The 26182-nt window shown below is 37.2% G+C and overlaps 1 protein-coding gene across 6 annotated transcripts; it reads left to right on the top strand.

Annotated features, from left to right (window-relative positions):
• The first annotated feature begins 476 nt into the window (after window positions 1-476).
• Window positions 477-24857, top strand: LOC136666576 (putative ferric-chelate reductase 1). Of its 6 annotated transcripts, none has more exons than XM_066644851.1 (14): window positions 477-741; window positions 5316-5520; window positions 6870-7003; window positions 7871-7959; window positions 8070-8259; window positions 8494-8560; window positions 17383-17420; window positions 18083-18193; window positions 18518-18586; window positions 19038-19129; window positions 22392-22450; window positions 22703-22845; window positions 22977-23054; window positions 23281-24857. In XM_066644851.1, exons 2-14 carry the CDS (start codon window positions 5316-5318, stop codon window positions 23410-23412), a joined length of 1407 nt encoding a protein of 468 aa, XP_066500948.1. In that variant the 5' UTR covers window positions 477-741; the 3' UTR covers window positions 23413-24857. The 6 variants fall into 6 exon arrangements, with proteins under 6 accessions (XP_066500948.1, XP_066500946.1, XP_066500947.1 ...); XM_066644849.1 differs by having other exon boundaries at window positions 8428-8560; XM_066644850.1 differs by having other exon boundaries at window positions 6914-7003; window positions 8070-8560.
• The last annotated feature ends 1325 nt before the right edge of the window (window positions 24858-26182 follow it).

Raw genomic sequence — 26182 nt, 5'->3', positions numbered from 1 at the left:
TGCTCCCACGATCTCTAAATGTGTCTGATTCAGCAATATCACTGCAGTTACAAATTGGCTAAATATCACTAGGGATTCTGTCAAAAACCAGCCTCATTGGTATTAAAGAAACACTAGAAGAAAAAAACACTATTTTCACTACGGTAATTTAAAAAGAAAAAATATCATTGGAGCTGGAACACTGGAGGGCGCTGTTTCGTTGTTAGATTCACCTAATGAGGAACTCACCTAAGGAAAGTTCATCAGAGGGTGATTGTTCGTATGTAAAATGGGTTGTTATAAAGAAAAACGGAATTGATGTGTTTATATAATATTTCCACCGTTTTATACTTTACACATAATTTGTCATGTAGACACCGAAGTAACAAATAAGACGGAGCTTCATATAGGCTATAACGAGACAGGTTATCTCGAAGAGCTCAGTTACGGCGCCACGCCCCTGTCTCTACTGCACACAGACTTCACTGTTAGAGATTAACAGCGCTGCTGGTTTCTTCAGAGTGGGCAGAACACGTAAGGAAAGTGCTACTTGATTTGGTGCGCTGTACTTGGTTTTGTGACAGTGTACTCTAAAAATGGTCAGAATCAATTTCTGAACGCTGCTTAGCATACAGCACGGACATACATTTAGAAGACGGCATAAAACCGCATTTTGGAACCGACCGATTATTTGACAGTAGATTCACAAATCAGACAAGACTAGGCGACAAATAAACATTACAGCAGACGGTTTGATTCAAGGTAAGCAAGATTCTCTTCATTTATACCGGTACGTTTCCAATCACACAAATATACAGGGACCGCGTGACATACTTTGGGGAATATACAGGTTGAAAAACTACGAGATCCGTGGTGGAATTTGATTTATGACCCTTGAACAAGGATTACAGCTGTAATGAACTCGTTCGCCGCTGACATGTAAAATTAAGACACTAGTCATGTTGGTACAAGTTGTGAATGTTGAATAACGAAAGTATTTGAAACCTGTCTGCTGGATTATAGTTGTGAATGTTAATAATATTGTAGAAGACCAAGGAATTATTACGGCACAAGAGGATTTGGTATATTTCAGTCCTTGATTAATTGTTGTTGTCATCATCTTCGTCATCAACAACAATAATAAATTAATGACATTTGTTTTTTGGCGTAGCAGGTAGTGTCGCAGTCACACAGCTCCAGGGACCTGGAGGTTGTGGGTTCAAGTCCTGCTCTGGGTGACTGTCTGTGAGGAGTTTGGTGTGTTCTCCTCGTGTCCGCGAGGGTTTCCTCCGGGTGCTCCGGTTTTCTCCCATGGTCCAAAAACACACGTTGGTAGGTGGATTGGTGACTCAAAAGTGTCCGTAAGTGTGAGTGAATGTGTCTTTCGCCCTGGGGTGTATTCCTGCCTTGCACCCAGTGATTACAGTTACACTCACATCTATGGACACTTTTGAGACGCCAATTCACCTACCAATTTATGATTTTGGACTGTGGGAGGAAACAGGAGCACCCGGAGGAAACCCACGTGGACACGGGGAGAACACACCAAACTCCACAGACCTGTGAGAGGTACTTGAACCCACAATCTCCAGGTCCCTGGAGCTGTGTGGCTACGACACTACCTGCTTATTTATTTATTTATTTATTTATTTATTTTTCACTTTGGTAATCATCTACTGCTGATATTGCCCCATAGTACTGTTGCCTAATATGGGTGTTTTTTTCTGTCTGGTCTCTAAGGGTAATTTCCCACATGAGTGTCCAGACATGGGGCTGAGCCAAGGTTCATGTTTAATTACATTGTATACATTTTATCTGGTACATTTTTGTTTCACACTATTTATTGATCAGATTAAAGACTCTTCCAATCCTAAATCCTGTAGTCATTGCATATTAGGGTGGTTATTTCTATTACCCGAAAATGGAGGATATCACTCCTCAAAATAGATGATAATATCCCAGAAAGGAGAATCTCTTTTTTTAGATTGGTGGGGGGTGGAGACAGTGTTGTTTGTAATACATAAGAGCATACCCTTTTATTAGGTTAATGCACATTTGCAGCTCTGCCTTGACACTAGCTACCTCCAGATGATTTCTCTCATTTCTGTCTGCTGTGCTCCTCACTGAAAACACACAGCAAAGAGATTGTCATAGCCTGTAGGCAAGCTACAATGTTATATAACTCTGTTAAACCAAAAACAATACATAAACCCCCCAAAGGGTTAGGTTTACCTAATTCGTCCCATAAAGGAAGACTGTTAAGCTTCTGTCAAGTCATTGCACTGGACAAAAGACTGGGAGCTAAAGGGACATCAGGCCACTCTGTCATGTACCTGGGATAAATCTCTGAATAATTTATTGGTTTGGGCTATGCGCTTGTATGTACAGATTGATTTTTACTTCTTACTATTTACTACTACTACAATTTATTTGTTGCTAAGATCAAGCAAAAATACATAGGATAAGAAATAACGAAGTGTGAATTGCTCTGAAATTAATTTAGGAACTGGTTATTAGTGATGCCGCTACTCTGTGACTATGGTTTGATGTGGTGTGGAAGAGATTGGAGCTGTTTCCTTTGTTATTTTTAAGGCTCCCAACTCCAGTACTTTGTTGTTTTATAGGAGTATTTGAAATTTGTCTCCACTAAACACTGTCTTTTTGGACTTTAGACTTGTTTCTAAATTTGACTATGTGTTGAGACAGAATGATTAATGCATTGGGCCTCCTTCCTGATATAGTTAGAGCCCAACCAAAATAAAAATAAAATCTAAAGAATACCTTTGGGACAGCCTACCTTACAGTGAAAGAAACGTGAACACCCTGTCATTTTCCCTTACACTGGCATGCCACATATTACACAAAAATATATTTAAATTGATTATTGTGATTTATTATGTGCCAAAGAGCTAAAAGAAGAACACATTCTTGTAGGTGAAATCAGGTCCCACAAATGTATGCATATACTTAACCGCTTATCCAGTTCAGGGTCACGGTGGGTCCAGAGCCTACCTGGAATCATTGAGCGCAAGGCAGGAATACACCCTGTAGGGGGTGCCAGTCCTTCACAGGGCAACACACACTCACACATTCACACCTACGGACACTTTTTGAGTCACCAATCCACCTACCAACGTGTGTTTTTTGGACTGTGGGAGGAAACCGGAGCACCTAGAGGAAACCCACACGGACACGGGGAGAACACAACAAACTCCTCACAGAGTCACCCAGAGTGGGAATCGAACCCACAACCTTCAGGTCCCTGGAGCTGTATGACACTACCTGCTGCACCACCGTGCCACCCCATATACTTTATAGGATATGATATTACATTTAAAATTTTTAAACCCCAGGAACGTACAAAAGAATTATTTGGTCATAGTATACCAACCTGCACATGTAAGAATTTGTGCTGTTATGGCTTGTAGAAGATCCCGTGGACTTTTTCATTAAGTTTGGTTAGATGTCCATTTTTCCCTTTTAGCTTCTGCTTAAGTGGCCGTTGCAAATCAAAGTTGTGACATCATTTGTATCCACTGCAAATTTCACATATAATAAACATATTGAGCAATCTAATTGCTGAAATAGCTCTAAAATCAAATGTTGTGTAAGAGTGGGTAAATTTTATGTTAATTGTCTAATAATGTGAAAAATTATTTAAATAATAAAAATATAACCTAAATTGCAAAAATAAGAATAGCAAAAATAGAAAAATAATGTTTTTAAACATGGCAATCCAGTACCAAAATGGATGCAGTTATTTCGTACAGGTATTTTTAAATGTATTATTGTAAATTTATAACAGCCAGTCATTGTTCTGACTATTGTTGTGTATTTAGACTCCCAGTGTTGTTTATGACAACACTGGGTTATGGTTATGACAACAATGATTGTTGAAAGCTGGAAAACAAAAGGTCATTTTAATACAAATAACAAACAATCAAAAGGTTCTCTGTAACAAAAGGGTGACTACAAACATTTTAAAGAATATACAGTGTAGTAAAACGATTTGTAGATGAGAAGGATAGAATGACTTATGATATAGAAATAAAATTAATCCCACACTACATATTTTGAATAAGGGGAGCTCTGACAACACTGCTTACAAGCAGAGCCATGAGCTACTTAATTCCATATTTTCAGAGAGGTTTTGTTTATTTCACATTAATGGTTGTTTTCTAATTCCAGGTGAAATAATTGAAAATATTGTTTGTAATAACTGATAGATAATACAGCTACAATGGATAGACATTCTGTTAATGAGTAGAAGTAACAGAGTTACTCTATCAAACATTGTCTACTTAAATGAAACACTTCCATCCCCACCCCACCCACTAATTTCCATGCCAACAAGCCACAGCAAGCTTTGCTGACATCTACTTTGAACCAAGTTTATACTGAACTAGACATTATTTCCTGAATCAGGCCAGTGAAATGTACAGTCAAATCAAAACCTGATATCAGAACAACTGCTAGAGTTGAAGGCATTTTAATCCAGAGATTAACCCATGTGTCAGTTTATTAGGAAACTTAACTTTAAAAGGTGTCATTTAAATGAGGTTTATTGGTGGAAGTAATAAGCTAAACATTTAAACGTAAAAAATAATGTAAGTTTGAACCATGATATTTAGATAGGGTTCCTTTGACTTTTATTAGTGCTTATTCACTTTTTTGCTTCATATTAATTATGTTATTAATTAAATTATCCAGTTAAAAGCTTCCTACTTTTTTAACATATAGATCTCAGTGTACAACCTAAATCCCTATATATTGTTTCAGCATTTTCTCTGTTCCTAACTACAAAATAACAAACAATATGAAACTTGGAGGTTGTTGCTGGCATTAACTAGTTTGCACAAGTTGTTACACATGAAACTTTAACCTAAATCATGGACCTTGACTATTTAAACCCAAGATTTAAACGCTTGTGTTGAATGCAGAAAAGGGGGAACATTACTAAAACTGAATGATATTCAAACCATAATGATGAAATCTCTCATCTCTGTGTGACATCTCTACTGACAGTGATTACATTATCTAACCTTCTACATAATGGGACTCAGACCCACCACCCCAGGTCCCAAACCCAAAGTATCCCAATTAGTTCCAAGAACGGGAACTGAACTGGTTCTACATTGGTGGAAAAGGGATTATGGCTTCTTGTTTAACTTATTAGAGATTTATGTGCTTTATGTTAATTTGTTTTTAAATCCAGCTATTCCTTTATTTGAATAATTGAATGACCACATCATGGATAGTATAATGGCTACTCTGCTTCAAACAGTGAACCTTTTTTTTGTGTTTGTTTTAAAGCATGTAAAAAAATTTTTCAACAGATGTACAGAGTGCTTTTAATTTTCTTGGGAGGTGCCACACTACAATTTGTGAAGTGTTTCAGTGATGGCGATTTTGATGCCTTTCCAGAAATATGCCAGACAATGGCAGTTGACCATTCAGACTCTCTGCCCCAAACATCTGTAAATCCTTATACAGTTTCTCCTGACAATGTCAGTGTCTCGGATGTGGGAAATACTATTACTGGTAAGTCTATTTGCTGTCTCTTTCAGCTCTTTTTCCATGTGATATAAACAAAATAGGAACATTTAATTTAGTATACAGTCTGTTACTTTGCCAGTCTACAAGTATTTTAGATAACCACGAAAACCTTTTGATAACCATAATACATTTCACAAATTTCTGCCAGTTTATTCTAACAATACCCCCTGCTAAATTTCAGATCAGTCAGTGTTCCCATCAGTTACAAAGTCAGTTGGCTTAATAATGAACATTGAATGTCATGGAGCAGGAATCAGGTATCAAATGAACATAGAGCAGGCCATTTGCTCATATTACTCCTACTCATTAATGAATAACAGAATACATAAATAGAGTAACCGGTACATTCAAACTGATTTTGAGTAGGTGCAACTGGTTCTAGGTTAGCAAACAACATACATTATTTACTGGATTTCCATTTCTGAAGTATTAGAGAGGTAGGACATTTTCATTTTACACTGTATGAGATAATTTCTTAATTATTTATCTGAACAAATGCTTGGTGTTTCAGTTGTCAATAGAACAGCAACTTGTCTTATCAAAGTATTATGAATTTAATGAAAGCTTAAGTAGCCTTACTCTTTCTGAATGATCCTTTGTCTACTCTTATTTCTTTGCACAGTGTTAGCCAGCATGAACATACTGTAACATAACATTAAGTGTGTTGAGCTATCCTCAACACAGTGAGATAAATTATTAGTGGCATTTGTGCTGGTGTTTTGCCCACCCTAAAGCTGCTGTGCAAGAGCTAAAGCTGCTGTTCTACCTGGTGGAAAATTATAAATATATATATATATATATATATGGTATGTTACAAATTTAAGAAATGTTAAGCCAATTATTTACTGTTGCTGAGACAAAATACACACACTGCAACATAAATTTAGCAAATCAGCATGCTTTATTTACCAGCCCAAGCAGAGTCAGTTCAGAGTCATGGTCATGGAGTAAGGACTCTCTTTTCTAATATCTATCTGGGAGGAGAACACACAAACACACAATTTGATAACTATTATTCTGCTGATTTATTTTAATATCACTTAAAATGTTCTGGTTTCTACAGAGATTTTGTTGTTGAAATTTACAATGTGGCACAAGCAACCCCACCTATAATATTTTTCACCAGCTTTCACTATCTCCCAACATTGTCGCAGTGTTTGATGGGCAAGCTTTTTGGTGGAATAGGCAAAAGTTGGGGATAAGTCAGTAGGTTTAAATATCACAATCAGGGCAAATAACCTGGATACACTGGACAACTTGATCACTGAATCAGATTTATTTAAAAAAAAATGATATTAATTAAATTACATTGTGCAATTTTTTTATTGCTAAAGTAACTCTCTCTGGGACTCGATCTTTCCGTGGTTTCATGTTGGAGGCAAGAGAAACGGACCGTGGGCCACCTGTGGGTGTATTTTCTCTGATAGATTCTACGTTGAGCAGACTCCAGATGTGTAATGGGAACGATGTGAGTGTCACCCTCCTCACCCTCTGATTATTAAAAAAAAAATCTTATGATGGCATACACAATGACTACATTTTTTACAACCTGTTACGACCTGTTACAAGCATTACAATATATATATATTTTATTATACTTTACATTAATTCATTCATTCATTGTCGGAGCCTACCTGAAATCATTGGACGCAAGGCAGGAACACACCCTGGAGGGGGCGCCAGTCCTTCACAGGGTGACACACAAACACACACACACACAATTACATTCACTCACACACTTCTACGAACACTCTTGAGTAGCCGATTCACCTACCAACATGTCTTTTTGGACTGTGGGAGGAAACCCACGCAGACACAGGGAGAACACACCAAACTCCTCAGAGACAGTCACCCAAAACGGGACTTGAACCCACAACCCCAGGATCCTGGAGCTGTCTGACTGCAACATCTTCTATTATCTTCTATTATTAGATTAAACAAACTCAGTTTGAACTTGAGTTTTTCTAATAGTTATTAACAATGCTATTTGAATTCAAATAAGCAAACTGAACCCATAGTGCAGAATTAGATTTGAATGAATACAAATACCACTGGGGCAGCACGGTGGCACAGTCACACAGCTCCAGGGTGACTGTTTGTGAGGAGTTTAGTGTGTTCTCCCCATGTCTGCGTGGGTTTCCTCCAGGTGCTCCAGTTTCCTCACATGGTCCAAAAACACATGTTGGTATGTGAATTGGCTACTCAAGAGTGTCCGTAGGAGTGTGTGAGTGAATGTGTGATTGTGTGTGTGTGTGTCGCCTTGTGAAGAACTGGCGCGCCCTCCAGGGTGTTTCTTCACCTATGGAGCCATGTTTTTATCTCTTCCTTTATCCAGGGTAAAGCTGTCACCCAAAACACTAACCGGGACAAAAATATAGTAAGGGCCATTTGGACTGCTCCTAACCCTGGACTGTACTTCTTCAGGTATCAGGAATTATTGTGTAAAATAAAAATATTGACTGCTTCTGCAGGAAAATGTATGTGTATTTATTTAAAAAATAGATGTGTTTAATGACATTTGTGTCCTCCTTCAGAGCTACATTTGTTGAGAACTTTAATACATTTTGGCTTAGAGAATCCATACCAATGATACCTGCAACAACACCTACAGTTACAGTATCATCAGCATCGTCTACAGTAAGCAGCACATCAACTACCACCACTGTTACTGCTGGACCAGAAGTCACATCTCTAGTGTCTACCTCTACAGTGGTTCCAACATCTGTAGGTGCAGCTACACAGAGTAATGAATCAAAAACTGCCACCTCTACACATACATTTATTTCTTATTCTAACCCACAGTCAGGCCAATTTCAGACCACTATAACTGAAATCACAACCCTGTTACACACCATTATAACTCATACAAAACATTTAAATGGATCAACACAGGACGTTACATCAACAGCAACCGTGGTTTCCTCTTCACCTGCATCGGTTCCATCTTCCAACCCACAGACTCGGACTACTGTAACTGAAGTCACAACCCTGCTACTTACCTCTACATCTGATCCATCACTTTTAGGTATGTCACCACAGGACATTACATCTACAGCTGCCATTGTTTTCTCTACTCCACAATCAAGCCAATCTGAGACTACTGTAAATCAATTCACAACTCTGACACCAACCTCTACAACTGATCCAGCATCTTTAAATACATCAACACAGGACATTGCATCATTGGCTACCACTATTACTAAAGATGCATCACACCCATCTCAGAGTGTGGTAATTGAAGGCACCACATCCTCAGCAACCATCAATAAAACATTTACTAAAATAATCTTCTTTATTTATATGCATGTGATAATTTTATTGAGTTTTTCTAAGTAATGTAACATGTAGTATATAATGACACATACACAATAAACAAAATATCTGACCAAGAAAACAATATAACCATGTAAAGGAAGTAAAATATAATACATATATAAACAATAAGAAATTGTGTTTGTTCTGTATCTTGCATCTCTAAATGTTAGTCCACTCTATACTTTTCACATTGCATAATGTTACTGCATTTATACGTGTGTAAAAAACAAAGAATGATGCATTTTTTGACATTCAGGAAATGCCGACATATGCAACAAAGTGTCCCAAACATTGTGGATTCTCAGTATAGAGCCTAAAATAATGTAATCTTTTCCAATTTTACTACATTAATTGCATCTCGTATTAATTTTCTGGCAAGAAGTTTGACAATGTAAACAAAGTAAGTTCCTGCAGACGAGAGGAAGACTGATATATTGGAATCATACAAAACAAGGCAATGATGGTGATGAGGGATTTAAATGTATCTTTAACCAATATGGGTTCAATTAGAGGCAGAACCACAATTGTGTTAATGGTTTGCTGGAGCTTGGATACATCTGTCTTATCATCGCTGTCCAGTGAAAAACATGGATCTCCAAAAGAGCAACTTTACATGAGAAGGAAAAAAATTTCTTATAAATACTGGTGTGTGATGATTGATGGGGCAGAGCTCTGGGAGACTCTGCCACTCATCATCGTTATATACCAAACCCAAATACTGTCTTGTTCCCTATAACCTTAAAAGGACAATAAATGACACTTACTGGCAGAATGGCCTTGTCTCAACACCCAACTCTTTGTGTATGATGAGCCTTATCCACTACTACTGCCACACATGTTCTCCCAGATGGTACAATGTTCTTATAAACGGATATTATAGTATATTCCAACAACTGCCTTTTACTTTATAAAGTCTTATGAATGTAGCTACATCTATTTATAAGTATATATATACAGGCTTATAGCTGTCATTATAATATATTATGTATGTCATATAATGCATTATAAATGCATTTATAAGGCTTTATGAATATAGGATTCATAGGAAGTGTTACCAAATATTTTATTCCAAATAATTTTGGAGCATTTCTATTGATCCATTTATCATGAAATTTTACACAATCTGAGGGGCTGGTATTGTAGTAATGATGTAGTTAACTAAAAATTGACAAAAATGGAGATACATATTTTTTGACTGGACAGTAATGACATGTAATCTAATTTTATTCATTTTCTGTATCCGCTTTATCATGTTTAGGGTCCCGGTTTGTCCAGAGCCCACCCGGAATCATTGGGCATAAGGCACAAGCACACCCTAGAAGTTTATGGGGAAAATAATCAGAAAAATTATTGATAGAAATAAGTAAAGAAATATTGTCTAGAACACCTTTATGAACCAGAAGATTATATGTCAGGAACAAAAGGAAATATGTAATTTGTGAGTAGTGAGACCTTTTGCTGTATGCAATTTCTAACTAGCCCTTCAATTAAAAAGTTGCTAATAATTATGATAATTATGAAAAAAGGTTCTTTATAATATTGTAGAGGATTTGTTTTAAAATAGTTTTTGTTACATTCCTTGAAATACTCTTTATATTCCAATAGCAATTTTCTTCTTCTTCTTCTTCTTCTTTTGGCTGCTCTCTCCCATCAGGGGTTGCCACAGCGGATCAATCAAGATCCGCACCATTGATCTGGCACAGTTTTTATGCCGGATGCCTTTCCTGTATGGAGCAAAATACGGTCAAAAAGATTTTGAGTTTGTAAAACAATACTCACAATTGTAACAGACTTCGTAACTGCGTTTGAGCAACTACATACACGTAAAACAAAATTTGTAACTGCGTTTGAGTAACTACATACATGTAAAACTAAAATCCATAAATGTATTGGAATGCACAAATTTAAAAAAACAACAACAAAAATAATAATAATATAAATTCACAAATATAAAAAAAAGATTTGCATCTGTAAATCAAATGTTGTGAATGTTTGAATCAGTACGTTCTCAAATGGCTTAAAATTTGAAAGAGCAGACCTTTTTAAGGTTCCAAATGTGACAGTGAGAGTTTTTGAATGAGGTGGAAAAAATCCACACATTTGACTTCCTTGCTGCGTGTGCGAGAATCTTTTTGTTTTGACGGACAATTGATGGACCAATCGGAAAGCTTTAAGCTGGACCAATCAGATCGTGAGTTTTGTTTAACCAATTGGAATCATTGAATTATTGATTTGTTTCTGTCAACCATAGCGCTTTTCCACCAAATGAACTCTGGTTCTTGAACTGGTTCCGTTCCTGATTCTTGGAACCTTGGTTCTTTCCAGTGAACCGCCACATTTCTACACGTTTAGAGGGGAATCAGGAATACGTCATGAGCGGGGGGACGCTGTGGCCGAGTTCAAAGGTGTCCTGCTGACCTTGTGAACAGCGAAGAAACGTAACCAAGAGCTCAGAGCTTTTACTGTAAAAGCAGGACTGTAAAAACTCTGTCAAGTCATTTCAAAATGATTGCATGGCTTACCTGTATGTCTACTACATCACTCTAAAACTGGCTATGATGACTGGGGACCCGAGCAAGAAAAATAGAAGTAGACATAGAAATAGAAGTAGAAAGCCTTTATTGTCATTATACACAGCATACACAATATACATAGTACAACAAAATTGGAAGCTGCTCCTTAAAAATGACTACCAGAAGGCAACAGGTTAAGGAGGTGGAAGCCAGGATGGGTGTTATACTTCAGACTGTTCCTGGCCCTACTGAGACAGCGAGAATTATAGATGGAGTTTATGGAAGGGAGAGAGCAGCCAAAGATTTTTCCTGCAGTAAAGGTCACCCTCTGCAGTCTCTTTCTGTCAGCCTCTGTGTAGCTGGAGTGCCACACTGTCATAGCATAGATCAGTAGGCTCTATATGGTGGAACGGTAGAAGTTCACCAGCAAGCGCATGTGTAGTTGCTCCTTCCTGAGCACCCTCAGGAAATGAAGCCGCTGCTGGGCCTTCTTAACCAGTGCAGAGGTGTTGACTGTCCAAGAGAGGTCTGCAGAGATGTGAACTCCCAGGAATTTGAAAGATTCCACTTGCTCCACATGTTCACCGTTCATGTGTAAGGGGGCAGGAGCGGTCCTGTTCAGCCGGAAATCCAGGATGTGTTCTTTAGTCTTAGTGATATTCAGTGCCAGGTTGTTAGCTGCACTCCACTTACCAAGTTTCAGGACCTCATCTCTGTAGGCCGTCATGTCTCCTCCTGTTATCAGTCCCACCACTGTTGTGTCATCAGCAAATTTCACTATGATATTCTCTGGGTGGGCAGGACTGCAGTCGGATTTGTAGTGTGAATAGAGAAGGGGGCTCAACACACATCCTTGGGGGGAGCCGGTGCTGAGGGTATGGACGGAGAAGAAGTGACAACCCAGTTTCACCTGCTGGGGTTGGTTGATCAGAAAGTCTTTGATCCAGTAGCAGGCAGAGCTGTAGTCAATGAAGAGCATCCTGACATAGCTTCCCCGTTTCTCCAGGTGACTCAGCGCTAAATGGACAGCAATGGCTATTGCATCCTCTGTAGATCTGTTAGTCCAATATGCAAACTGATGCGGGTCTACAGTAGGGGAGAGACAGGCTCTAATGTGTTTTAGAACCAGTTTCTCAAAGCAATATTGTATTTGTTTCTTTCCCTGACATCACATGAAAAACATGTGTCCCAAATGGCTCCCTATAAAACTAATACTGTCACTGTGGTGGTATCCTCAAGGGTACATATTAAGTACATTTTAATTAATTAATTAAATTGTACCTTATTCTATTATAATTGTGGATTGATGGACCAATCGGAAAGCTTTAAGCTGGACCAATCAGATCGTGAGTTTTGTTTAACCAATTGGAATCATTGAATTATTGATTTGTTTCTGTCAACAATAGCGCTTTTCCACCAAATGAACTCTGGTTCTTGAACTGGTTCCGTTCCTGATTCTTGGAACCTTGGTTCTTTCCAGTGAACCGCCACATTTCTACACGTTTAGAGGGGAATCAGGAATACGTCATGAGCGGGGGGACGCTGTGGCCAAGTTCAAAGGTGTCCTGCTGACCTTGTGAACAGCGAAGAAACGTAACCAAGAGCTCAGAGCTTTTACTGTAAAAGCAGGACTGTAAAAACTCTGTCAAGTCATTTCAAAATGATTGCATGGCTTACCTGTATGTCTACTACATCACTCTAAAACTGGCTATGATGACTGGGGACCCGAGCAAGAAAAATAGAAGTAGACATAGAAATAGAAGTAGAAAGCCTTTATTGTCATTATACACAGCATACACAATATACATAGTACAACAAAATTGGAAGCTGCTCCTTAAAAATGACTACCAGAAGGCAACAGGTTAAGGAGGTGGAAGCCAGGATGGGTGTTATACTTCAGACTGTTCCTGGCCCTACTGAGACAGCAAGAATTATAGATGGAGTTTATGGAAGGGAGAGAGCAGCCAAAGATTTTTCCTGCAGTAAAGGTCACCCTCTGCAGTCTCTTTCTGTCAGCCTCTGTGTAGCTGGAGTGCCACACTGTCATAGCATAGATCAGTAGGCTCTATATGGTGGAACGGTAGAAGTTCACCAGCAAGCGCATGTGTAGTTGCTCCTTCCTGAGCACCCTCAGGAAATGAAGCCGCTGCTGGGCCTTCTTAACCAGTGCAGAGGTGTTGACTGTCCAAGAGAGGTCTGCAGAGATGTGAACTCCCAGGAATTTGAAAGATTCCACTTGCTCCACATGTTCACCATTCATGTGTAAGGGGGCAGGAGCGGTCCTGTTCAGCCGGAAATCCAGGATGTGTTCTTAGTCTTAGTGATATTCAGTGCCAGGTTGTTAGCTGCACTCCACTTACCAAGTTTCAGGACCTCATCTCTGTAGGCCGTCATGTCTCCTCCTGTTATCAGTCCCACCACTGTTGTGTCATCAGCAAATTTCACTATGATATTCTCTGGGTGGGCAGGACTGCAGTCGGATTTGTAGTGTGAATAGAGAAGGGGGCTCAACACACATCCTTGGGGGGAGCCGGTGCTGAGGGTATGGACGGAGGAGAAGTGACAACCCAGTTTCACCTGCTGGGGTTGGTTGATCAGAAAGTCTTTGATCCAGTAGCAGGCAGAGCTGTAGTCAATGAAGAGCATCCTGACATAGCTTCCCCGTTTCTCCAGGTGACTCAGCGCTAAATGGACAGCAATGGCTATTGCATCCTCTGTAGATCTGTTAGTCCAATATGCAAACTGATGCGGGTCTACAGTAGGGGAGAGACAGGCTCTAATGTGTTTTAGAACCAGTTTCTCAAAGCAATATTGTATTTGTTTCTTTCCCTGACATCCCATGAAAAACATGTGTCCCAAATGGCTCCCTATAAAACTAATACTGTCACTGTGGTGGTATCCTCAAGGGTACATATTAAGTACATTTTAATTAATTAATTCAATTGTACCTTATTCTATTATAATTGTGGATTTTAAACTTGTGTTGATTATATACAGTTCTATATTGAAATCTTACATATATTCATCTCCCCTTCTGGAAAAGAGAATGTATTGTACCTTAAGGAAATGCATCTGGACTTTGAAACCACAGTTGCAGCTTTAAAGATATATTTTATGGAGCTAAATCAATGACATAAGTATTTGAATCTGAATTTTGAATATCAGAATTATATTTATTGACATCTGGCCTAGATTCATTTTTTGCAATCTGAATTTTTAGACTTGAATTCATGTGTCTGTATATTTTAAATCTGAGTTTCTGAATCTGAATGTATCTAATTTGAAAATTTTTAATGTGAGTGTTTAAAATCTGAATATTTCACCACCTCAAATATTTCAAGTTTATGGCAAGTTTTTTGCCATACAATAAAAAATTCTATTAAAAAATATTCAGACCAATATAATTAAAATATTAAAAAATCAAACAAGCATTATTAAAATATTCAAAATTCAGATTAAAATAATTATATAATTGATTTAGCTCAATAGTATTTACACTGGTTATACCTTTAGTGACAGTAATGTACCTATACCACGTTTTTTTTTTTTTTTCAAAGAGTGTACTATAGCTAGACAGTGCATTAAATGTTAAACAGGGAGATGTGAAGCTTAAAACACAATATAAATTGTTTTATCATCTAACAAACAATGCTCTTTTTCAAAGCCAAAAATTATTTTATGACTTAAAGGATTAATGACTTAAGAAAGACATTTGAGATATAGCCCTGACTCAAGCTATGGTATATACCCTTCATTGATTCATCGCAGAAGCATAAGTCTGCTTTAATCAAGCAATTTCATTCTTGTGTTCTTGAGATGCGGTTTTAGAATAAGAGCAAAAGTAGGGGGTGGGAATTTTACTCCAGCTTTAAAGGACACACTTGTCAAGTAGAGCTATGATGAGGGAGAAGTCTGACTCATTATAATTTGTCATCACGCAGTTAAAAGTGAGGGAAATATAACACATTTATCCACCAAATAAGTTTTAGTCCAATGCCAAATTTCAAGTCAGCATCTTAAACTTTAAAGATCTGCCTGTTTAAATTAAGTCCATTTGATCAAGAGAAAGGGTTGTTGGTATCACTGTTTTAGTGCTTTATCTAGGAAATCATTTTAAGTGTGTTGGCAAAGGGTATCACTATTTGTATTTAATTTACATTTTCCTTCCATACAGCTACCACCCTCTACAACTCTTATTTATATCACTAGACTATTGGGGCATCTGAGCTAATGTAGTTTATTTAAACAGGTTCATTATTATTTACGTTTGTATTTATGTTTAAATAAATGAGTATTCATAAAGTGAGTGACATTCTAGTGATTCTTTAAAATTGTTGACAGAAATGTAAAATCAATACATCGCCCTTCATATTTATTGGCACCCCTAGTTAAAATGTGTTAAAAGCCTTAAAATAAAGATTTTTTTTATTGCAGAAGCATAATCTCACTATGACAAAATTAAGAAAAAAAAATCAACCTTCAACTCAAGTGAAAAAAAAATCCTGACTAAGAAGTAGTTATGTCCCATAAAATGACCTGTTCCACTATTATTGGTACCTTTAACAATTTCTTGGAAATAAATGTATTTGAACCATTTATGTCATTTCTACTGTAGTGTATAAAGTGGATCAAAATATCTAGGGCCTTTAATTAGTAATTCTTTACATCCTGATTCCCTGGGGTATAAATATGGCTTTACACAGGGGCCTATTTCTCTTACTCACTCTTAAACATGGGAAAGACAAGAGAACAAACTATTCAAGTAAGGCAGATGTGCATCGACCTTCACAACTTAGGCAATGGCTACAAGAAAATAGCCACTCGTCTGCAGATGCCCTTATCTACAGTCAGAGCAATCATCAAAAAGTTAAAAACATCTGGAACTGTGACAAACAAGCCTGGAAGAGGACGCACAGTGAGAAGGATGGTAAGAGAAGTAAAAAGCTCTCCAAAGCTCACTATAAGAGGATTGAATCAAATGGTAGCATCTTGGGGTTACGAGGTCTCCCAAACAACCATCAGGAGCTATCTTCATGCCAACAAGCTGTTTGGGAGGCATGCACGGAGAAAGCCTTTTCTGAGTTATACTCATAAGCGTAAACGGGTGGAGTTTGCCAAGTGGTACTGGGATTTTAACTGTGACGGTGTGCTTTGGTCAGATGAGAAATGGGTCTGGAGTAACATCATGGATGAGTACGCGGAAAAACACCTCATACCCACTGTTAAGTATGGGGGAGGATCGGTGATGCTGTGAGCCTGGAGCTGCAGCTTCTCCTCCAAAGGACCTGGGAACCTTGTAAGGATACATGGGATCATGAACTCTTTGAAATATCAGGACATTTTGAATCAGAATCTGGTGGCCTCTGCATGAAAGCTGAAGATGGGTCGTCACTGGGTCTTTCAGCAAGATAATGACCCTAAACGTGGCCAAATCTACTTAAAAATGGTTCACAAGGCACAAAATCAAGCTCCTGTCATGGCCATCTCAGTCCCCAGACCTCAACCCAATAGAAAACCTGTGGGGTGGGCTGAAGAAGAGAGTGCATAGGAGAAGACCCAGGACTCTGGAAGATTTAGAAAGGTTGTTCAAAGAGGAATAGTCGAAGATCCCGCTTTCTGTATTCTCCTATCTTGTGAAGAGTTAAGTTAAGAGAGAAGATTAAGTGCTGTCTTTTTGGCAAAGGGAGGTTGTACAAAGTACTAACACCAGGGGTGTCAATAATTGTGGCACACATGATTTGATTCAAACGATTTATTTCTTTTATCAGTTTTTTTACTATCAGTTTTTTATCAAATTTATCAGTTTACTCTTTAACCAAAATACATAATTCTCAAATGCTGTTTATTGTTAAACTGCACCATGTAGGCACAAAACAATAAACTGCAATGTAAGATTGTTTTTTTTTTTTAGATGTAAAGCACCTCAAGCAATTGAATTTAACTCACTCACTCATGCACTCATCTACTGTCTATGAACATTTTTTAACAAATTATTTATTCTTTTTCAATCTTTTGAAAGCCACTACTACAGCCACTACTACAAAAAACACATGTCTGGTAAGTCAGTCATAAACGTGCAGTTTTTTTTTTTTATTGCATTTGCATGTTTGTTTTGTTAAACGATTCTAGCAGTTTATGAGATTTATCTGCATATTGTTTGTAATATAATGATTTATGTTGCAAAATCTTATGCTGTCTTATTTTGGACCGTTAAATTTACATATTTATGATTAGCAAATAAAGCATGTAGTGCAGCAGGTAGTGTCTCAGTCACACAGCTCCAGGGACTTGGAGGTTGTGGGTTCGATTCCTGCTCTGGGTGTCTGTCTGTGATGAGGTGTGTTCTCCCCATGTTCGCATGGGTTTCTGCCAGGTGCTCCGGTTTCCTCCCATGGTCCAAAAACATGCATTGGTAGGTGGATTGGCAACTCAAAAGTATCCATAAACAGTTTCATAAACATCGTGATTAAAAAAAACTGTTTATTTTAATCACATGGTGCTGATATGTCAGAACCACGAATACCTTATGACCCAACAGGTCCAGCACTTTGCACACAAGGTAGTATGCTGTAGAGCAGATGTTAGACAGATATCTCCAATTTGAAAAGATTCAGTTATATTTAGATGTTTTAGTGCAGGAAATGTTTTAAAGTGTGCTGAAGAACATTGTATTTCATCATAACTCTCTCTCTCTCTCTCTCTCTCTGTGTTTATGCAAGAATGGGAGTGAATGGTTTTTAGTTCTGCTATTGCTAAGCTGTCTCTGTATTGATGGGTGTTTCTCTATCCTGGTGAAACACAGAAAGCAAAGATGTGTTGCTTTATTGAAGGTAAGATTCCTGAAAGACACAACATTATTCATGTATCTTCACTGACAATAAGAAACACAGTCATTGTACTGAATGTTTAATTTTAATGTTTAATACTAATGTCTTACCTAACAATTCAGCATTAAAATAATAATTTTAGATAAATAAAATGTGCCCACCCAATTGAACCAATTAGAAAACAGAAGGGTTTATTTTTTGTATATTTTACTAGCCATGATTTTTTTGTAATTTTAATGTGTTGTGCTTAACAATTGTAAATGTTATTATTATTTACTACTACTATTTTTATTTAGCATATTTTTTAACAGATCAATCTGTTTTCAGGCATCTTCAATAATCTCTGAGATGTTTTCAATTGTAGCATTCGTCATCTTGCTGGTATTCACCAAACTGGTAAGAATTAATTTAACATTTGGTCTAGTGTTGGGTGTGAGATTACAAGCTCTGTTTGGGCCATTTTAGTACAGAATATATCTGATGCCTGATTACATTGTTCTGTTATTGTTTAGAATCACATTGCTAAATTACCCTGCACTGAATGATACTGTGTGCAGTATGTTTAAAATATAGATTCTCTTTCACTTTACACATATATAGAAATATAGAATTTATGACCCATTTTATACATGCAAAGGTATAGTGTTAGGAGTGTTATTGGAATAGTGTGCTATAGCTTCCCACAGGGAATCAAACTAATTTTTTGTCATGTAAAGAGCAACAGTGTTCCTCTATACATCCCATTTACTTTTATTCAATAATAAAAAATGTAATGACTACTATTGAAAATTTTGTGCTAAGCATGGGATCTCCTTGTTTGTGCCTTTACATGTGTTTGTATGTGTAGGTTGCAGCTAGTGTTTTGACAGGACTGGCATTGATTATGGGCTCTGGCCAAATCATTGTGATCTTTTTGTTCAGGGGACCAAGCTGCGAGCTGTGAGTAATGCCTTGAATTATTTCTCTTGTCAGTCATTCATATACATTACAGCCATATTGTTGTAACACATACAGAAATGGGCCTGGTATTGTCTTATCACAATATCCATAGACTTTCAAGGATAATATATTATCTTGACAACGGCATATGTCTCTCAATAAAGCCATTACCTTTACATCAATGGAATCATCTCATATATACAAGTCATACATGCGGTTCTCACTGATGCACCCAAATACCATGAGAGGAGATGGCTTTTGTACCTCTCACAGATAACCCTCTGTCACATTCATCATTAGCATTGAAAACATGATTTTTTTTGTAATGAAAATATGAATTCCTCTGACCACAATACATGTACTTACTGTCTTTTGGACCATCTGAAATGAGTGTATGTTCAGAGAACTCATTAGCAGTTCATCATAGAATTAATGTACGGTTTGTCCTTGCACAATAAGGTTACATTTTGCATTTCTTAATGCAGTTGCTGACTCTGCTAAGTGACAACTATGTTTTGTAGTACTCTCCCAAGCCAATGTAGGTATATATGTCACTGTAGTATGAGCATCAGTGCCATATTAGGTCTAGAAGGTCACGCAAATTCAAAATTGTTGTCTAGCCTTACACATGAATTGTATTTCTCTGTATTTCCCATATATTCCTATATTTCTGTATTGTCTATTGATACAGAGAATTTACTAAATGATACAAGGTTTCTCACCATAGTTGATCAGAAAAGATAATCTAAAAATATTGCTATTTTGCATTTTTAAAATTTGTTGTATAAATATTTCATGATATAAATCTGTAAACAAACTACATAATATAAATATACATATTGTCTCATGAAATTTTTATTGGAAGTACCACTGCTTAACAGATTTAAAGGGGCTTAAAAAAACAGATGAGCTAGAAATAAGATTTCACCTTTATTGTTAGTGGGCTTCATAAAATTGACAATGAATGTATATGGAGCTAACTTGATGACATACAGTCATGTGAAAAAGTTAGAACACCCAATGAAGACCTTTGTCTTTTTGAACATTTTTAAACATATGGTCATATGAGCTGAATTTGAACAGTAGTGAGAGATGGACCTTATAAAACTGAAGAAATTACTTATAAATACAAGTTGTAAAGTTTAAATAAGACAGCCTCCTCTAATGTCCTCTTTAATGATGGTCTAATCATTTGCAGCTGATGTGTTGCATCTGATTCTAAATATAGACATGTTAAACTGTAAAAAATATAGGGTTGTCCTAACATTTTCCACAAAGTGTAAACATTTTTTCCACAGAAATGTACAATTTTGTTCATTAAACCTCAGAATTTAGTTTGATTTACCCTTGGTTGCTAAAGTGAATGGTATGATACCTGAGATCCCTGAGGCCTTCAGAACGAAGGTTATAGATGTATATGAGTTTGGGAATGGATGTAAAAACATGGCCATGTAAGACCATCCTCACAAGTTCAGTTCAAGAGCAGACTGCAGGATGCATAAAGAAGTCTCCAACAATGCTAAAATTTCATCACAGGACCTACAAGTAGCTCTTGCCACAGTTGATGTCAAGGTACATGCATCTAACATCAGGAAATGACTGCACAATGAGGAAACCCTTGTTGTCAAAAAGACATCAGGGCAAGACTAAAGTTTTGCCAGAAAGCACATAGACAAAGACCAGGACTTCTGGAACAATGTGCTTTGGACAGATGAATCCAAAGCTGAATTATTTGTGCACAGTAACAAAAGACAGCATTTGAGCACAAGAGCCCCATGCCAACCATGAAGCAGGAAGTTGGAAATGTCATGGTCTGGGGCTGTTTTGCTGCAGCAGGGATTAGAAAGCTCTCCATCATAGAATCTTCTATGAATTCTTGTGTCAGATGTTGCCTGAGGAAAATGTGTGACTATCTGTCAAAACTGAAGCTGAAGTGGACATGGACCATGCAACATGACCATGAGTCAAAACATTCCAGTAAATTCACAAGGAATGGCTCAGAAGTAAGAAATGGAAAGTTCTGGAATGGCCAAATCAGAGCCTGGATCTTAATCCTACTGAGATGCTCTTTGGTGATCTGTGCATTCAAGAAACCCCTCAAATATCACACAGCTGAAAGAATTCTTCATGGAGTAATGGGAAAAACCACCTTCCAATCGATGTCAGAGACTGGTAGAAGGTAACAGGAAACATCTAATTGAGGTTATTTCAGCCATAGGGGGAAATACCAGCTATTAGGGCATAGAGTGTCCTAACTTTTTCCTCACAAGAAATGTACATTTTTGTACATTACATTTACAACTTATGTTTATAAATATCTTTTTCAGTTTTATTTGTTTAGTTATATAAGCTCCATTTCTCAGTACTGTTCAAATGATGCTCAAATGTTTATATGTTTAATTGTGTTCAAAGTGACAAAGATTATCATGGGGTGTCCAAACTTTTTCACATGACTGTAAGTATTTGGGGCAGCACGGTGGCGCAGCAGGTAGTATTGCAGTCCTCCCCTTGCTTACATCCAACTACTACTTACTAGGGAAACTAGCAAGCTAGCTGTATCAAAACAGAGAACTGCTAGAAACAGCAGGGAACCTTGAATACTTAAAGCTCTTTTCATAGTTTCCTGGTTTTATGTTTACTTGTTCTTTTTTATTCTTCCTAGTTTCTAATTGTCCTCTAAACTGTGTTGTTTATGAGAATGAGAGCTAGAAACAGGACAGCCGAAAAGGAGAAGTAGAAATGATAAAGAAGAACAAGTAAACAATGAATCAGGAAACTCTGAACCAGATCTCAGAAACTCCTGTGAAAACAAATACATAACAATATTGATTGGGCTCAATTGAATGAGAAGGCGAGCGGCACGATGGCGCAGCAGGTAGTGTCGCAGTCACACAGCTCCATGGACCTGGAGGTTGTGGGTTCAATTCCTGCTCTGGGTGACTGTCTGTGAGGAGTTGGTGTGTTCTCCCTGTGTCTGCGTGGGTTTCCTCTGGGTGCTCCAGTTTCCTCCCACAGTCCAAAAACACACGTTGCAGGTGGATTGGTGACTTAAAAAGTGTCTGTAGGTGTGAATGTGTGTCTGTGCGCCCAATGATTCCAGGTAGGCTCTGGACCCACCGTGACCCTGAATTGGATAATGAATAGAGAAGGATAATGAATAGAGAATTGGATAATGAACAGATAATGAATGAGAAGGTGTTTATGAAATTATTTCCATGTTTTTAATGAAACTGTTTCTTTTTCTGATGTGTATATCTTACAGGAGAAAATATCTCTGTTTGGCTTTTGGATTGATCACATTTGCAAACATGTGTTTGACAAGTAAGGACACATTTCAGTTTTTGACATATTTGTCTTTTTTAGGCACTGTCCAAAGTCGCTTGGCCGGTGGTAGTTCAAGGAATTGCTCTGTAGCTGTTAGTCTTAATATGCTGTAGAGCATGTCAAGCCAGCTGCAGTCTAACAATCCCACAATGCAGTCAAAACATTTAAGTTTCTAAGAATTTGCATAATTTGTCCGTCTCATTAACCTTACATCCTCGCATCTCTTCTTTTTTTTTCTCCTCTTCATAGTGGCTGCAATATTTGTTGGACTTGTTGTGTGCAAAACTTGTTCATGGCTGCTTGTAGTAATGGCAGTATATGTGGCATTTGTATTGTTTTACATCTTGTATTTATATTTTACATCTAAAAACTTTGGAAAAATACATCAGAGGGTAAGTTTTATTGTTTATCTTAAATCATGGGTCTTATCTACACTAGATTAAATAAATGTCATACAGAGAGGCACAGATTTCTAGAGTTATACTAATTCACTCATTTTCTGTTATCATTTAATCCTGACTAGAGCGGCGGTATGACATTGGGCACAAGGCAGGAGCACACCACGAACAAGGCACCAGTTCATCACAGGACACTTACAGAAGTATAGTCATCTGTATTTATGTATTTGATAAGCAAAAAGGAAAAATTGGCCAAGACAAGACTTGCGCAACTGAGATTTTTTGCAACACTATTCGTTTTGTTTTTACCTCTCTGCCTTGCCTAAGCATTCCAGGACTTCTCTATACTCAGCATATCACTTTTTTCTGATCATTTTAAACCCTTTAACTCTGCCTTGTAATAAGTGTGTTTTTCTTTTCTTTTTTCAGATTTCTTCACCAGATTTTTACTGGTACATGAGAATTCTTATCTCTACACTGATGAATACAGCATTTACAGCAGTGCTAATCACTGGAATATTTTTGTGTAAAAATGCTGCTGTAACAAATCAACAAAAATGATGGCTACCAAAAAAAGGGAGTTTTATTCATTTGTTTATTTTGTTTTATTTTTCCACTAATGTCTATTTTTTAAATCATTGTAATGTCTTATTTGCTAGTCAGGGAGGCACATTCAGATATAATTGTTTGGCAGGACTAAAGAACTTAAGAGAAAGGGTGGAGAAAGGGAAGAGGTGGGAGTGTGTTTGTGTGATTTACAGAAATGAAGTGAGTTTGGAAAGTATGTATAGGGCTGAGGGGAAGAATTTGGGCATGTCCTACTCCCAAAACTTGTTAATACATAACTCCAATTATAGCATGGCTTTTTTCTCACTTTTACAAGTGTAATGATGTCATAAAATATCAAAGTATATTTCGAATAAAGGCACACTCCTAGTCTGAATTTTGGTATTATAAATGATCAAATGACTGCACAAGGCAGACTTTGGAAATATAAGTTTATATATTTGTATATTATATAACATCAAAATATAATGGATTAGAACCTCTACTATTTAGGGAGGCCAAATAATTCAGAATGTATCACTACATTTGTCTTAAACTTTCCTTTTACCTGATTTTTTTTGCTGCAGCATTCCATTTATTGGGTTCTTATAGCTGCCTGAGTAAGGTTTAAAAGAAATCCTGATGTTTGCGTACAAAATCAAAAAAAGCTTGGCCCTACCCACCTGATGAGCAGAGTCAAATATCAGTCTGTACATCAGACACTTGTCTCAACCACAGATACTCCACCCATGTTTTGACAGAAAGTCTAATACGTTCAGTGCATTAAACTGGCCTCACTGTCAGGATTCTGTTAGTTGCTCATTAGGTGGAAAAATGTACCAGACACTCCCTAGAGAGCCTGGCAATGCGAGACTACTCTGGCACCCTTATGGTGGATTGAATGTTGAGTCCCTCAAACCAAAGTGTGTTTGTTTGTTTTTTTTATCATGTACTTATAATACCAACAATGTATTGTAACTGCACTTATTTGTACATGTTTTAGATGTATCAGTAACTTACAGTATGAGTACTTTTGGCAAAAAAGATGCAAAAGAGCAATTTTATTCTGTATATCAGATTCACGTATACCTTATCGTACAAGCAATGTAAATGTTAATTTCGTCATCTATTACAAAGATTTATAATCTATTAAGTTGATCCTGGTACAGTGATCTAAGCATTGGCACTATCACCAAGAGCTAGAATATTTAAATCCAGTTCATGCTTTAACCCTCTAAGGACAGGAGTCAAAGAGAGCTCCATTTTTTGAGTTGGTAAGACAACCCTTCCCTCTATATCACTGTCAATGTTTGTAAATAGCATGGGCATCTGTCACCATATATGACAGATTTGGAAAGTTTGCATTCTCAGTTTACAAGACTAAACTGTTCATTATTTTTTTTAAAAAATTGGTGTGTTGGCCTCGTGTGTCAGAGAAAACCATATGTTTACCTCCAGCCTCCAAAGGCTGGTGACACTGTGTGCATCTTGGGGGGATTCAGTGAAGGGGTGGAACTGGAAAAAATTAATTGGAGAGAAAATTTAGCAAAGACTGGGTATAAACAATTAATGAATAATAATTTAACAAAATTATTTGTAAACTTACAAACTTAAAACATGTCACTTCTATTTAATATGGTATAATTGTTTTCTAAATCTAAGCTCCTGAATATATATCTTTCATATTTAGTGATAAGTGAGCAACAGTTTAAAACCTATTTAGTTGAGAGTGCAGATAATTGCATCTGCTGAAATCTGTACTTGCCCATGTAAATGTGGCCATTTTATTTTGACTCTACAACAGATACTTTGGTGTTGATGTCCATTCCTGCATATTGTCTAGTTTCATGTTGTATAGTACATATTCATGTATAGTGTCACATAATAACTGACACATCCATTACGGATTATTGTCCATGAAACATATTTAAAGTTCACTAAAGTGAAATAAGGAAGGAAAGCTTTCAGGTGTTAATCAATAACCTATACTCTATATTTAACTGCAAGCCATTTGAGGGACTTCCTTATTCCGTGGAATAAATGTCTCCTGTGCCAAGATAAACATATTTGCACAGAAAACAGATCGCAAGTGTGTGTGTGTGTGCGTGGATTGAATGTTGAGTGTTGACAGTAAAGCGTCCTTGGGTTTCTAGAAAGGCACTTTATAAGTGTAACTTAATAAAATAAATAAAAAAATAAAACAAGGAAACGTAATGTTATCATATTTTGATTGTCCTAAGTGGTTCTTCTTTTATCCGCCATATTGATTTGTTTTTGAGAGCAATTTGAAACTACATTTAATTTGAACATTTTTCATTTGGTTCTCCATGAGGTAAATGTATGGCGTCAAAATTGGTTCTAAAGTTCTGAGAACCAAAAAACTGAATCCATAATCAATAAATGTCATTTTAAAATTGAGATTAATATTAATATTGAGAGTTATAAAAACAAATAAACGAAAAAAGATTATTTATGTATTTAACAGACTATTTTGAGTTTAATATTGTTGAAGAATCCGTTTCCGCTTTCATTCCACCTTTTCCTCAGTTGCGCTTCTCAGTCTCGCTTTCGCTTCCAGAAGATTCTCGCGTTTGACTTTTGACAGGGGCGGGATCTAGATAGTCATTGGCTGCTGAAGTTAAGTCTTGCCCACCCAGCCGATTCTGCACATCCCCCTACGTCAGCTAGAGCACGCCAATCTTACCCTGATTGCTAAATGACGGACTGGCAAACACAGGTAAGCCATATCAATTATATTTAACGATTATGTCTTTTAGTAATGCAG

Source organism: Hoplias malabaricus, chromosome 14 (genome assembly GCF_029633855.1).
Source record: "Hoplias malabaricus isolate fHopMal1 chromosome 14, fHopMal1.hap1, whole genome shotgun sequence".
In the NCBI taxonomy this organism is placed as follows: Eukaryota; Metazoa; Chordata; class Actinopteri; order Characiformes; family Erythrinidae; genus Hoplias; species Hoplias malabaricus.
Note: the sequence above shows the minus strand (reverse complement) of the source record. Positions and strands in the feature narration are given on the sequence as shown.